The sequence below is a fragment of the Rhagoletis zephyria genome, unplaced genomic scaffold, assembly GCF_001687245.7.
Source record: "Rhagoletis zephyria isolate East Lansing unplaced genomic scaffold, Rhagoletis_zephyria_1.1 Rzeph_scaffold_05436, whole genome shotgun sequence".
Taxonomy (NCBI): domain Eukaryota; kingdom Metazoa; phylum Arthropoda; class Insecta; order Diptera; family Tephritidae; genus Rhagoletis; species Rhagoletis zephyria.
The window spans coordinates 7,460-22,800 of NW_016162519.1; the positions used below are offsets into that span (position 1 = coordinate 7,460).

A 15,341-nucleotide genomic window follows, 5' to 3' on the forward strand; every position below is an offset into this window, starting at 1 on the left:
ACTCGTCTCACTTAGTCACTTTTTTTAGATCTGCAAGGCAATATGGTGTGTCCAAGATGACTGCAGTTATTGCATTGCCTTAAAGGAGGCATATAAAAGTCAACCTTCAACTTTGTGTACTCAAAGATCACTTGCTTCGGGATTTTCTTTCCCGGAAAACCTTTTTTACGTTGTTGTGATAAAAGAATTCCTTGATGGGTCGGTCATTACGCGTTAAGCGCCGTGCAAACATAATTGGAATGCTTGATTTCTCTTCCTATAAAATTTCACAAGGGTTGTCTTAGGTACGAAGGGTCTAAGGCTTCTATTTGGCAATATGTCGACCAAAACGCACTTATTTGCCGAACACATATTTGTGTCTAAGCAGCGCATAAAGTTCAAATCTTTAAGCCGCAAGTCTTTAATTTGGCAAAGTTAATTCCGTTTTTTTTCGAAGAATCCATCAGAACAAAAATCTTTAAAAATTTCCGAGTATTTTTGCAAGTCTTAATTTTTCTCGTCCGTGGTTTTACCCTTGTTCGAGCAGTATAGTATTTTAAATGTGTGGAGATGTATGTACAAGCCAATGATGACGTGTTGAAATGATGACAATTTGGGTTGCAATGTAGTCAAGTTCAATGATGGAGTTTATTTAATAGTATATGTACATATGTATATAATTTACAAACTACAAATACGAATTCACGTTTGCCTTAAGCCTAATAGTACTGTTGAAGTGTAAGAACTGCTTCTGCTTACCGACGAAGGATTTAAAACGAATAAAGACGTTTGAGTTGTATAAAAACGTATTATTAAGGTTTCTACTTTTACAAACACGTAAGCGCGTAACTTGTACTTTTAAAACATAAAATATATATATATATGAACGGCAGTCGGTAAGTGCTTAAATAGTCGTAGGTTGAACGTTGAAGGTTTTAGCTTGAAGCCTGCTGTTGTTGTTTTACACTTGTGTTGCTTGTACGCTGTCTAGAGTCCTTATGTCATGGCCGACGAAAATATATACCAAATTTGGTTGCAGTTAAGGCGTATTAAACATACATTTTGGTTGCAGTTCTTATTCGCGGTGTTGCCACTTTCAGCAAACTACCAGCGTTGCTAACAAGTACTATTTATGTACTTGTGTGGCTACTTTTATTAAATGAAGGTAAAATGAAATTATGACGCTATGAATGACAAGTACTTTATAAAATGCAAAGTAATGAATATGGTGCGATATGATTTATAAACTATGTAAACTTGAACTTTTAAGAGATGGTTAGGTTAGGTATTTTTAAGCAAATGAATCTACAATGAAATTATTTGTGGTTCAACCATACAAACTAAAACTAATTGATTGGATAAATTCTGATGATTCCCACTCTGGTGTTGAACTGTCGCTCGTTGAAAATAAAAAGAGGATAAATTCAACTGCGCTCGGCGCATTTATACAAAGCAAGAAATGAAATCCTGGAAGTTCGAAAAAACGGGGAGGCTTTTTCGCTGCATTAACCACCCCTGAGTAGAATGTAAGGCAACACAGAGATGCACTTTAAGTGGGTGTAAATCTCTTAAACATTGCGCCCCTTTGCACGAGTGCAAGACTAACGCGAAGTGACTCCATCGCCTGCATTGCTACATCCACCTGCGTACGTGCCTCAGCGCTTCGCGGCTTCCGACTGTCCTGCCCCTGCTGCTTGCGTATGTTTTGTTTCGGCTTCTGCGGAGTTTGCACCAGTCGATGGCGTGGGTTTGTTTTCGCGCTTCTGTGCTTCCCTCTTCTCGACTGGGTTGGTGCGATAAAGAAGAGTGTGATGGAATTTCTTGCATGGGTACGGGCCGGGCAGTTGATATAGTATTTAAAACTGCGTGCAACCCGAATACGAATACGCTGGTCACGTCCATGGTTAGAAAAAGTTTACAAAAGCGCAGCGCGATAGCAGAGCACGCACTGATGGACGTAGGGATCTCGTCGATTCCAAAACGATATGCGCTCCGCATTTTTACTCATGTCTTTAAATTTTGGTTAGGATGTCACACGCTGGCCGGTCGCCACGATGATAAATTCGGGAGTCTTTTTTGATGATTTCTGTCCCACATAGCTTAAAAATTGGGGCTCCTTCAGGGTCCCTTTATACGCATTGTTGGTGGTGGATGAAAACGTTGGTTGCGAAAGACCCTCGGTGGGCAGCTATGTGTGGTCGATTTTATTTATTTTAAATAGATGCACTAACTGTGATTTTGCGGTTTTAAACGCGTTTAGCAATTTACGAACGATTTTCTGATTTAGTTTCGCGGGACAAAAATCTTACGAAGCTGCTGTTGCTGATGCTATTCAAATTATGAACAAAAATGAGAGATGGCTGTCGATCACAGTATTGCCAGTAGAGGTTTTCCGTGTTCGAAACTCCTTTTTTGATTTCCGCGTTGCCAACTTCGGTTATGCTAATTAGCTGCGTTCCTTTGCTGTCGAATCTGGCTCGAAGGTCCATGTTGAGATGTATGTACAAGCAAATGATGACGTTTTGAAATGATTACAATTTGGTTTGCGATATAACAGCGATTGTACGTAATGCGGGTGTAGCATTTTATTTTGTTTTCGCCCTTATAGTTTTAACAGCAGGACGACACTTAACGCCTCATCGCTCACTTTTAACGCTGACTGGAAATGTAGAAGTTGGGATCGCCATAAGTCAAAGCCTTCGCCGCCGTCGTAGTCAGTTATCAGCTCTTTCAACGTATCAAGAGGTACCTAAGGTACCGTGCTGTGTGTTGTTGTAGCTGCTACAGCTGATCACAGCTTCCATTGTTCGCGCCGTTATTTACTATGGCGTCGTTGCCGTTACCATTTGGTTCGTTGTCAATATACGCGCCGTCTGCTACTATTTGCACTATGATTTTGCGCATTTTTTTTCTTGTGCGCGTGGGCATAATCCGCGTGTATTGTATCAACGAAAACTTTTCGGTATTTATGGCGCCTTTATTCATTTTATTATTTTACTTTTTATATTACTTTAAATGTAGGATGGTGGCTTCGAATACCATATTCCAAAACACCACCGCCAACTCCTCTGTACTTAGGGGTTAAATCCCTTGAGCATTTTAAATATGACCCATCTGCGAGCAATTGTAATAAAACTTTTGCTTAGCCTTCTGCTTCACCGCTGCCGGAGTCGTTTCTTTAATCTTTATTTCAATTCAGTTAGTCTACAGAGTACATATTCTTACAAACTAAGACTTAACTTTAATTTAGTTTTCATTGTGTGTGTGACGATACATTAATTGAAAATTTTGAACAGATCCAATTTAATATTATATATCCCAGTATTAAAATTTATGGATGATGCATGAGAATTACATAAGCGAATAATTCTAGCTATTGGTTCGTTATATGCATATAAGGTCTTGTATGTAGCTTCTACAAAAAGCTTGCAGCTCCAAAGTTGTAAAGATGGCTCGTTCGCAATAAAGAGATTGCGGATTTCTTGGCAGCGAATTCTTCCGGATAAAGTGTTGTAAGCAAACATAATGGATAAATATGACCTCCTGTCCACCAGTGCTTGTAAGCCAAGTAGTTTCCGTCTTGATTCGTAAGATGGGATCCCAGTACGGGTACCATTAGTTACGCTAGTAGGAACCCCATTAAGAGCACCAGTAAGGGTGTTGGAGGCGCCGGTAGGGACGCCAAAGGAGGAACCAGTAGAGGCACTATTAGTGGCGCCAGTAAGGACGGCAGTTAAGGCACGAGGATGGTTACCATTACATGGACCACGAGCCCAATTAATTCAATTTAGCGCAAATCGCGTGAATTTTTTCTGGATCATTTCTATACGTCTCGAGTGGAAATCATAACGAGGATGAATCTCGAGCCGCTTTTTTTTTAAGTCGGTAGCCGCATTGGTGGAAGCAGAAGCTTTAAACTCGATCTGTAATGCGCAGATTTCAATGGTATCGAAATACATATATGTATTTTATCAAAAAAATATATACGCGAACGTTTGCGTTCTGGCAAAATGCTCATACTACGTTTACACTACACTTATTATATTACGCACTTATACTATGTTTACAACTCGGATAGCTCTGTTCTTGTTCTCCTTGATTGTTTGAGCGACAGTACCTCTGAGTGTTTGTAAGATGGCTGAAATTTCTTTAATTAATATGCTTAAGCTTTGTTCAGATAATACGCGATGTCCATTACCACTCACTGTCAGGCTGCACTATGGCTGAAATAAGCACTTTCTGAGGCCAATAATAAACCAATGCAGATAGGCGCATGCACGCTTCTTAGAATCTTAAAAGACGTTGGTTTGAAAATCAGCGAAATCGGTCCACAACCACACCCACCGCCCATATACCGGGTGTCCAGACCACCCGTTCAGCTGTTCTAAAATAGAGAAAAATGTTTTTATTGGAAAACGTAAAAATATGAACTACTGAGTCGGGGATGCTCTAGTTTCCGGTCGAAACTGAAACGTTTATGACAAAAGTTATGTATTTTTGTCCGCAGAATCAGTATTAGTATTATTTTGCATTGCTAAAATGATCACACTTCGAACTTTTTATATATAAACACATCCGCGTTGCACTGCAGTTGAATATAATAAAATTCTAGCACAAACTAAAACCAAACCCACAAACGTTACGCTAACAGATAGTGGAAGGGGATCAGGGTTACCTCGCGGTCATGAATTTATAATTTCTTTTCTAATTATAGTATCTAGAATAAAGTAAAGAAATTTTGTTTGAATATTTTCGTTTATAACAAATTAAAATAGATTGATGAATGAAGATTATTGACGACAAAAAATTTTCTTTGATAGCAAATTAAAGATGTCAAAGCCTACTCTCAAAAATAATAAAAGAGTTAAAGAAACGAATGTTGAAATAGTTACACAGTAATGGATCTTCATAAACCTACACCGAGTTTCTTTCTGTACTAAGTGTAGGTGTGGTTATTTATGATATATGATTTGCCTCTAATTGTAATTACTATATTTTTAATCTGGATTTATCGTCTGTCATCTCAAAGCGATTACAACCAAACAATTTGCCTAAAGAAATAAAGGGATTTACAATAAAGACTTGGTAAATTTTTATTTGAGAACGTATTATATATGACGCTTCATATGATCAAGTGGTTTTATCCCTTAGTCTTTATCTTATAAGCTCTATTCAGCCCACACACCCTACCGGAACGATCTGAATAGCCTTCTGGTTGTTCAACATATACTTCACCTTTTATTACACCATTGGGGAATGCTGTATTCACATCCATTTGATAGATAATAAATCCTTTCTGACAACAATATGCTAGCGATATTTTCAGCGTTTGAGTTTTAAAAACAGGTAAGTACGCGAGTTCAATTTCTTCGCGCTGTTGAAACCCTCTTGCAACTAGGCGTGCTTTTGCCTTCCATCTGGCTTTATTTTGTAAATGCATTTCAGGTCGATAATGGTTTCGTTTTGTTGTCTTTTTACTAGTTTCCAAGTTTCGTTCCTCAGGAGACTTTCGTCTTCAAAATCCATTACCTTTTTCCATAGTTGAGCTTCAGGGGACATAACTGCTTCATCATACGTTTCCGAGACCAAGACATTAGCATAATTGACATTGATCGTTTGTAAGACGAACTGTCCATCTCTAGTCGTCTTCTTGTTTCTTTCAGATCTTCTCAATGCTGGACTGTTCGTATTGTTAGGACTACTTGGTTCACGTTCCTCAACGGTCCTGTTCAGGTCTTCGCATTCACAAAATTCATCCGATTCATATGGATATTGATCTTGTTTTCCAATATTAGCCATCTCATCTGGTTCTTCATCGTATGTTTCGACTGGTTCATCGCGGACTATTTTCTTTGTATCTCTCTCTATTACTCCTGAAAGTCTATATCCTATCGTATAAAACTACTCAATATCCTACATCTGTATAGCCAACAAGTATTCCAAATTTCCCTTTCTCATTCCATTTTGAGCCTCTTATTTGATTTGGTATTCGAACACAGACTTTGCTTCCAAAAATCTTAAGGTATTTGGCATCAGGCTTTCTATTAAAAAAAAATCTCATAAAGTGTTTTTCTCTCAATGGTGTTGGCTAAAATTCTATTCTTCAAATATGCTGACGTCTTTATAGCTTCTGGCCAATATTTCCTATCAATTTCAGCTTCTGCTAATAAACATCTGGACATATCCATAATCGTTGCATTCAATCTCTCAGCTGTACCATTTAATTCATGTACGTATGCGGGATACGGATCTAATTCTATACCCTTTTCATGAACAAAATTAATAGTTTTTTTTATTTATGTAGTCAGTACCGTTATCACATCTAATTTTTTTATTTCTTTTTTATTTTCTTTTGCTGTGCTCGCTATGGTGGTACTCCTCCCTGTTTTGATCCTCGTCGCCCCTGATTGTTACCACGATATCCACCTCTGCCGCGTCCCCGTTGTTGATTATTCTGTAGCTCTCCTTGACTGCTGAAGTTGCAGGACCTTTGCGTGTGGCCCATTTCTCCACATCTAAAACATTTGTAGTTAGTTGTGTTAATGTTTCCTTTGTTTAATGTTGATGCTGCGAACATGTTGGACCTCGCCAATGACCCATCGCTGCTTGTGCTTACGCTTATATTCGCAGCATCCAGTTTAATCTTCTGCTTTAACCATTCACACGTTTTTTTCTTTTTGTGGCAGCACATCCATCAAATCTCCTATATGACTATAGGATGCCGGTAACGCTTTCAACATGTAATTTAATTTTTCTTCCTCTTTAATTGTGGCTCTCGCAACTTTGAGACCATTGAACCCCCTTTCAAAAGCGTTGAAGAAATTCTCAGCACTTTGATACTTTTGCAATTTCGTGCTTTCGATTTGATTTCGATACAGTATTTGAAGAGCTGTCGATTTATTTTCGTACATTTGGTCAAATTTTAACATTATTTCGCGTGGTGTATCTAAATCACCAATGAATTCAAACTGAGCATGGGAAATTACGCTGTATATAATGTTATGCGCCTTAATTTCCATAAATGACCAATCTTCGGGTTTGTCTGTACTCATTTGTTCACGCAGCACTCACTACCTCGTTACACTTTTTGAACTCCAAGAATTTTAGGATGCGTTTTTTCAATGCGTATAGTCAGCGCCATCGAAAATAGGTATCATAACCTCATCCCATTTTACTAGTGAATGCATTTTTAACTTGCAATTTCTGACCTCGTGTAGCACTTGCTCACCACCACTCTGCTGCTACGTGCAAACTTTATTTCCTCCCTGCTACGTGCAAATTTTATTTCCACTCTGCTACCGGGTTCGATCCCCTCATGAGCCACCACTTGCAAACTTTATTTCTTTTAGTTCGTATACAAAATAATAGGCAATGTCAATGGCTTTTGGTTAGCAAAGCTTGCTCTGCTACCATATGAAAATATATAAATACTATTTTAAACTCCTTGTTTGAGTTATTTACTTAGCACATGAGTTTTATTTAATATTAATACTGTGTGAATATACAGCATACTCGGCAACGATAAAATATAAAAAGGGAAGAATTCAGAAATTACAATATAGAGATGACACTTAATAATAATATTAAATAAAACTGATGTGCTAAATAACTCAAAAAATAAAATAAAATAATATGAATATTGAATATTGAATACAAAAGTAAGGAGGCGTGTTAGATATATTACATTTACAAGATTACTTTTATATTCATATCAAGTGTGAACCACATATTACGTTCCTATTAATATTTTGAATTATTTAGCGCATCAGTTTCACTTAATATTAATAATGTGACTATGAATATAAAAGTAATCTTATAAATGTAATTTATCTAACAAGTCCCATAATTATAAAAGTAGGTTCGAAATTCTACCTTTTATACCTTTTATTTCTAACCCCACCCGAAGAAAAGTTCCAACTTGCGCAACCTATTAGAAAGCTGACATCTTTTTAAAGAAATCTACTGAGTTAAAAAATAAAAAAAAAAGAGAGATGCCTTGTATTTTAACATTTAAGAACATACCCTACATTTCATAAAGCGATTGTAATCCATTTTAATTTTCATGGATAAGGCTATTAGACTTGAAGAAATAAGAGATTTAGTTTTCTTTAATAGTTGGTAAATTTATTAATAAATATCAGCAGGAATTGTGAAACAAAATGTAAAAACCGTGCATGCATAGCTTTTAAAGAGTTAAACATATAAAATATAAATAAATACATATTATTTTGCATAAAAAAGTAAACATTGTTTTAAACGAACAGAGGAGGAGACAGATACAAGTAAGTAATACAAAAACTATACTGCAGCAAATTGTTTAAAATTAATTACAAAGCAGATATTTTTGTCACATTATACACTCTCCGCTGGACGCACCTCATCGCACAATTCCACTGGCACAATTATACGTTCATTTTCCATAGAAACCTAAAAAAAGAATCAAATTAAAAAAAAAAATCTTAGCTCAGCTGTGATAGTTAAAGCCATTTAACATACCGAAATGTTGAACGGTTCCTGCTTATTTTCCGCATTCAATTTGTCGCATAGCAAACTCACCTCCACCTCTAAATGGCCACCATCGGGTTCCACATAACCCTCTGAGGGCGTCAACTGCAACAAGTTTTTACGGTTCGTGCTCACTTCAAAGTATTGTCGCGACTTAAATGAGTTGCAAATGAAAATCGATGAACGCAATGGGCGTTCTTCACCGCGCATATAAAAACATAATGAGCTGGGCAAAACAGACCAGCAACAAGCTTCGCCGCGTGTCGACGAATTGTTACTGTTGGCTTGCTCAACATCCTCCTCTATTAATTCATCCACACGATCCAAAACGTGGCCCGAACCATCAGCATTACTGGGCGATGGACTGCATACTGTGCGGAACAATACTGTCTCATCCTCATCGGGAAAATAAAACGAAGATGTCGACTTGATAGTCTCGTCCAAGTAGTCATCGTTAATGGTAAGTGCAACTTCGTGTATACGCATGTGGGTTAGCAAATCGTACGTCAATTTTGGTGTTTCCTTGAACGTCTGCAGCTCTTTAATTTCCTTCTCACCAGGCAGCTTTTCCCACAACGCTTCCAAAGATTTAGATGAACTTAGATTGACGCGCTCCTCCGGCGACATGCGCGCCACCAGTTGGCGCATGCGCTGCCTATTTGCTTCATCACCAGATATTAAACGCAAATTGGCTAGTGTGAGTACGGATTTTGTTTGTCTTGTAATTTTTCGTACATCTTCACGCTGTGGCCGGAAAACTACACGCAAAGTCGCTGTTGAACCAGGCGGTATAAGCATGGCTGCTGGCTGTATTTCAAAAGCAGTGCATAATCGCGGCAAACGTAGTCCAACCGAATCGATTGAAGCGAGCGCGAAGCCCAGCAGCGGACCTTTATTGTAAACACGTATAGTGCGCTGTATGGGTTGTGAGAGTTCGTGTAAGTAGCCCATTTGCAGGAAAGCCATACCAACTGGCGCTATGTGCACTTCCCGCGCCACAATGCTGCAATGGCCACCATAACCATATAGAGGGATATCCAAAAACGATGACATGTTGGCAGTGGAGGCACTGTTGTGGGCAACATTAACATTTTGCGGTGCGTAAAATGCAAGCTTGCCCACGGCAGCACCAATAACTGTAGGACAAAAGCTTACCGCAATTGTGCGACATTCCTGAGACTGCAAAGTCAACGTATTATTGCCAGGCAAATTCAACAGTTGATAACCGGGACCGTGCACATCTATACGCAAGGTAAGTCTTTTGCTCGCAATATTTTTCACTTGCATTGTCCGGTGTGCAGCATTTCTCAAACGTGTGCTACCCCAAGACAATTCAACGGCGGTAACCTTTAACGGTATTGCGTTTCCGTCACGATGACTGAATTCACTGCTGCTGGAGCAACGCGAGACGCTGCGCACAACGCCGCCATTTCTAAGAGTATATGCGCTATTTGTGCGCATTGGTGCAATATTTTTGGCACTGGCTTCGCTAGTCGACGGTGACGATGCCGCGCGTTGCACCTTAACATTACTGCTGGATTGTGGCTTTCCTCGCGCCTGTGGCGAACAGTTCTCACAACCCCGACGTGAATTTTCGATACCCATGCCAGTTGCAACGGGCGATGATGGTGAAGATAAAAAACCGCGGGGTGGAGATGGAGTTGGAGGGCCGCTATAGGGGCTACCAGTAGCCATTAGGGTGCGCTCAGCAGCATTATTCTTGGGCGATGCCAGCGACTTGGAAAGATTCGGTGAAACAGCTACAACATCACAATCACTTTTTTGCTCATCGACCCTTGTAGAACAAAGTGGTTTCTGCAACTGCAGATAGGGACTCAACGATGATGGGGAACCTTCCTTTTTCGTAAGGGTTATGGTTTTGTGATTAATGCCGCAAGTTTGTGCGTATGTTGAAGGGGAAGATTTGGGTGTGGTCGACTTAGAAAATGACGATTTGAAGTTACCATTTATCTTTTCTTTNGGTGTGGTCGACTTAGAAAATGACGATTTGAAGTTACCATTTATCTTTTCGGGTGTTTCATGATATTGTCGATACGACTTTTCTTCACAGGTATTCTCGTTTTCATTAGGTGAAAGTCGTAGAGTTGGTATATTTAAAGGGCTTAGCGGGGATCGTGGTTGACCTATGCTGCGCTGCAACTCTTTTAAATCACTGGCATCCAGCAATGATTCGCTAAAACTTATTGTGTCAGCTTGTGATTCAGATCCTCGCATTTTTTGTGGATCCCAATTTTCTTTATTTTCTGATAACAATTCCTCGAGCGTATTTAGGCTATTTGTGTATCGTTCAACGGATTGTCTTACACTGGCTGATGTATGGGCTGCGACAGCCAATTGTGGGGCCTTATTAAATTGAAATTGCTGAGCAACACTGCTTTGCCGTAATTCGTTTCTTTCGCGGTTTTGAGGTGACTTATTACGTTTTGGTTTTTTCAACAAATCGATAAGATGTGTTGATGAAATATCTCCATCAATGTTTTTAGCTGAAAAAAATTTATTAGGTATATTTTTACTTATAAAAGCTAAAAAAGTGTTAAAAGCTATAATATATACTACTTATAATTTCAATTAAAACAGTTTGAAGCGATTGTTGTTGTTTCAAACGGGGAAATTATTAATGTAGAAATTATTAAGTACTTACTAAAGGCCTTTTTGATATGCGACAGCGAGAGCAAATACGATTCCTCTTCTTCTTTCGTGCCATTGCCGGAATCTTTACTCTCATGTTTATCTCCTTTCTGTTTCTCATATTCTAATATGCTATTATAAGCAACGTTTGGAGCTTTACTATATGTCCTATTATCAATTTGGGGTGTTAAGTCTACGTCATTTGTGGATGCAATGACTTTCGTAGTTCCTATTGGCGTGCTCAAGCTAAGTGTACTTTGTGTTTCATCTACCAATGCTATTGGAGGACGCATGCGCTCGGGACTCAATGACCGCACTATATTTTGTAAATCTTCTGAACGTTGATTGAAAAAGCGTCCCATAGAAAAATTGGGGTCTCGCGCCAAAATCGAGCTGTATAAAGCGAACAAATTTTATAGGGAGGAAAGACAGAAATCAAAAACCTATACTAGTAAAGATACATAATGCTATGTAAAATATTTTTTACCTGTTCGGATTGGATTGTAGATCAAAATCCTTTCCCTCGACTGTTTTTTCCTTCTCCTCTTTATTCAATGCAGCTGTTGGTATGGTGGCGAATTCTTGTGCCCAAGCCATTTCGTCCATCAACAACTTCGACTGCATTTTTTCTGCAGGCTGAAATTCCTCGGAGTTGACTCCGGTTTCATTTGTCATATTAAATGAAAACTGACCGCCGGCAGCTTTACCAAATGTTGTATCTGTGGTATTAAGCGATAAATCAGCCGTTCGAAGTAAAACATGCGAATTATTTAAACTTCCTAATGTAGTGCTCGATACTGAAGTGCGTTCACCTAAAGCCTCGCCGAGATTTCGAGCTTTGGGCGCAAATGAAGTGGCGAGAATGTCACCGACTGATAGCCGACTAGATGTTGTGGCAATACTGTTTTTCGGATTTTTATGTGAATTTCGCTCTGTATAATGTGTGGATCGACCAGTTATTTCCGACGGTTCGAATGAAACTTTTGTGTTATTTGTTGAAATAGTGCTCTTAAAGTTTAGGTTGATACTTTCATCAGTCACCAAATCGGAAATATTGATGGAATCTGGTCGGCAATAAGGCACATATTCCGTACGATTTAGTTCTGGAAAAAACATTGTTATGAGCGAAAAAGCCAAGCTCAAAGAGTAAGAATCTTACTTCTTGAGGACTTTGATGATGTAGTTATTTCATCTGGTACTTTTAAATAATCTTTTTTTACAAAGCTTTGCTGTATTATTTTATTTACATCAGATTTTACGGATTTGCTGGCTTTTTCCAAGGTTTCCAAAGCTCTTAGTCGTTCCTTCTATTAAACGCATTCGTTATTTACTTCAAAAATATTAAAAAGGGAATACATATTTATTTCTAAATACCCAACAAGCATTTCAGTAAATGTTTTTAAAAATAACTTAAAGTAAGTTTGCTATAATAAGCGTTAAATAAGCATTTTTAATATTAAGCTTATTACAAGTTTTTTCAAATAAACATTTAATAAGTTTTGAGAGCGAATGTTTATAAATAACTTAAAATTATAAATGAAATGCAAATGCCAACGACATGAAGTAGTAAATATAAATTTTTTCAATCGTAAGTGACGTGTTTACGTTTTTTAAAATGTTTTATTAAAAGGAAAAAATTAAATAAAACCAATGCGGTAAAAAAAAATCCAATCCAGGACCCGCTGCGCTAATCGNAAGTTTATATTTCTACGCTTATAACCAATGTTCCTTTTCGATTATATTACGCTTACTTTCAAGCGTTTTATAAACAAAAAATCAACGTTTTGTAAGCTTAATGTTTATAATTGAAAACTTAAAAAAAACTTTCTTTAAGTTTATTTTGCTTGTTGGGTATTTATGCACTTACATTTAAGCGTTCGTTGACTGGTTTGCTGCTGGTGGAGGAAGAATTAGATGTCTCACCAAAAGCTGTATTTGTAAAGAAATATTAAAATATTTGCTTTTTCTCGGAGAAACCGATTTACCTTTTAAGCTATCTAAATTTAAAACCCCAAGCGAGTCAGCTAAATTACTAATATCGGTGTTATGTTTATCCATATTGTCCTGGGCACAAACCAAGAAAAATTCCTTCACAAAAACTTCCCCCGATTTATTGGAAATTTAAGCGTATATTTCTGGATTTTTATAAAATTGAAGACGGCTGTTTGCGCCACTACAAATGCAATTCCGCCCGCCCCAGAAATATTTTTTATTTTCTTTTGGTAAATGCTCGAAATAATGACAAAACTGAAGTTGGCGCAAATCGGGTTTAAAATTAAAATGGTGGAAATTTGAGTCGTCGTCAAAGAACACAGAGTTGCATGCACCGAACGAGTACAGTACGAACACAATCGATAACAGTTCAAAAATGTTTGATGAATTTTCTTCGACCTCCGTAACTCGGGGCTCCCACCTGCCAAGATTCGTGTCTAGACATGAATGTTACATGGACACCACGCTTATCAATAAAACTGGTCAATAACTGGTAATTTGATTAGTTTAAACAGACTACCTGTACCTGTTTACCCCCGTGCGGCTATTCACATAACGTAGTCCATTATATATTAGTAATACTAAAAATCAGCACGATTTAAATCCGACAACTTTTTGGCTAGGTGTTGCGCAATTCGATATTATCGATTTTTATGTTCGAAAATAAATTTTTCTAATTTTCACAGAATCCGAGTTGGTCGGTTTTTGTCATGATACAAAAATTTGAAGGTAAACCCGCTGAGAGGCAGCCTGAACATTTTTGAAGTTTGCTAACATAACAAAAATGTTTTCAAATTTTCAATCTCACAAATACATTCTCATTTTCAGTCTCAAATAAAAGAAAGTTTGAATAGTTTCATCCATGATAAAAATATTGTAAGGTAGAACCGCTGAGTCACTTTTAAAATTCTTGACGTTTCCAACCAATTTAATTTTTAAATTTACTCACAAACTCACACAAACATTTTCATTTTCAATTTCGTACAATTTCAATTTTTTATTTTCACTTTTATATGATTTTAAAATGTTGGCAAACTTCAAAAAAAAAATCATGGCCGACAAATTGAGAGACCGGTTCTACCTTGCTATTTTTTTATCATGGTTTCATCTATTTGTTTTTTGTTTTACTTTTATTTGGCATTTGAGTTGCTCTCAAAATTTCAATTTTATAAAGTAGACAAACTTCAAAAAATAAATGATGGTAGACGAATTGAGCGAGCAGTTTTACCTATAAATATTGTTCTTGTTATCGGAATCAAGTGAAGTAAATGCAAATGTTTTGGTTTATTTGTGTCGCCTATTTGAACGTAGTTTTTTAAATTTTTTAATGTAAGCAATAATATAGGAAACTAATTCATATTTTAGCATTCAAATAATCGATTTTAGGAAAAAACATAAAAATTGTGCACAAAATGGTATGCTTCATTTCCCGGGTACGGTTCGCTTATTTGTGAAATGATGAAATGTGAAAAAAAATTAACGCACAAAGGATTTAACTTTAATTCAAAACAAATATTTCCCAGCACCAGTATATTAATCAATTATTAATGGCATACATATGCACTTTTTTGTGAATTTCGAGGTGAGTTATGGGCAAAAAATGCTGTTGTCAGTGTTCAGTGTAGCCTGAGTTGAGCGTTATTTTTTTGAATCGCGGCCTTAGGCCGCCAACCAGGAAAGAATTCTGCGCAAAAATACTGTGGATGGCGCACAGTGTGCTTTTTGAAGACTGTATGCGAAGCGACCACAACTTTCATTCATTTACGTCTACAAGAATGTCCACAAAACAACGGTGGTTTTTTTATTCGGAAAAGAATAGAGAACGACTACAGTTGTCATTCATTTTCGTATTCGGAAAACTTTCGAAACGTTCAAAAAGATGATGTTATTTGAAAGCAATAATTGTATATCATTTGTTCAAGCCAAACATTTAAAAGCATGCATGCGTTGTCCGCAGTGGCCGAGCGTGCAGTGGAGCATGCCACTATTTGCTGGCTTCCACAAGGTGCCGGGTTCGAATTGCGTCAGGGGCTTCCCTTAATTTTATTTAGTTTTTTTTTTGAAGCATGAAAAAGTATCTGCGAAGTGCAGAATTAAACCGTATTGAACGGAAAATTAAATCAGATAGGAAAAAATCCNACTATTTGCTGGCTTCCACAAGGTGCCGGGTTCGAATTGCGTCAGGGGCTTCCCTTAATTTTATTTAGTTTTTTTTT

General features: G+C 37.5%; 2 protein-coding genes across 4 annotated transcripts; both read right to left on the reverse strand.

Annotated features, from left to right (window-relative positions):
- Positions 1-6,529: 6,529 nt before the first annotated feature.
- On the reverse strand, positions 6,530-7,051 carry LOC108372101 (uncharacterized). The gene is made up of 2 exons (XM_017627747.1): positions 6,739-7,051; positions 6,530-6,663 (listed from the first exon to the last, which is right to left on the reverse strand). The coding sequence occupies exons 1-2, from the start codon at positions 7,029-7,031 to the stop codon at positions 6,639-6,641; spliced, it is 318 nt and encodes a 105-aa protein (XP_017483236.1). The 5' UTR covers positions 7,032-7,051; the 3' UTR covers positions 6,530-6,638.
- A 419-nt stretch (positions 7,052-7,470) lies between these two features.
- Positions 7,471-13,437, reverse strand: spd-2 (centrosome assembly protein spindle defective 2). Of its 3 annotated transcripts, none has more exons than XM_017627746.1 (8): positions 13,119-13,437; positions 13,001-13,062; positions 12,293-12,437; positions 11,621-12,236; positions 11,147-11,526; positions 10,503-10,988; positions 8,476-10,448; positions 7,471-8,406 (listed from the first exon to the last, which is right to left on the reverse strand). In XM_017627746.1, the coding sequence occupies exons 1-8, from the start codon at positions 13,189-13,191 to the stop codon at positions 8,332-8,334; spliced, it is 3,810 nt and encodes a 1,269-aa protein (XP_017483235.1). In that variant the 5' UTR covers positions 13,192-13,437; the 3' UTR covers positions 7,471-8,331. The 3 variants fall into 3 exon arrangements, with proteins under 3 accessions (XP_017483235.1, XP_017483233.1, XP_017483232.1); XM_017627744.1 differs by having other exon boundaries at positions 12,293-12,440; XM_017627743.1 differs by having other exon boundaries at positions 8,476-10,988; positions 12,293-12,440.
- Positions 13,438-15,341: the final 1,904 nt, after the last annotated feature.

What these genes read in the sequence shown, in the direction of transcription:
- LOC108372101 (XM_017627747.1), bottom strand. Translation starts at nt 7,031, where the DNA reads ATGAGTACAGACAAACCCGAAGATTGGTCATTTATGGAAATTAAGGCG. An exon ending in GCGAGAGCCACAATTAAAGA is followed by an intron (nt 6,664 to 6,738) that starts GGAAGAAAAATT and finishes GATGGATGTGCT; the next exon opens with GCCACAAAAAGAAAAAAACG.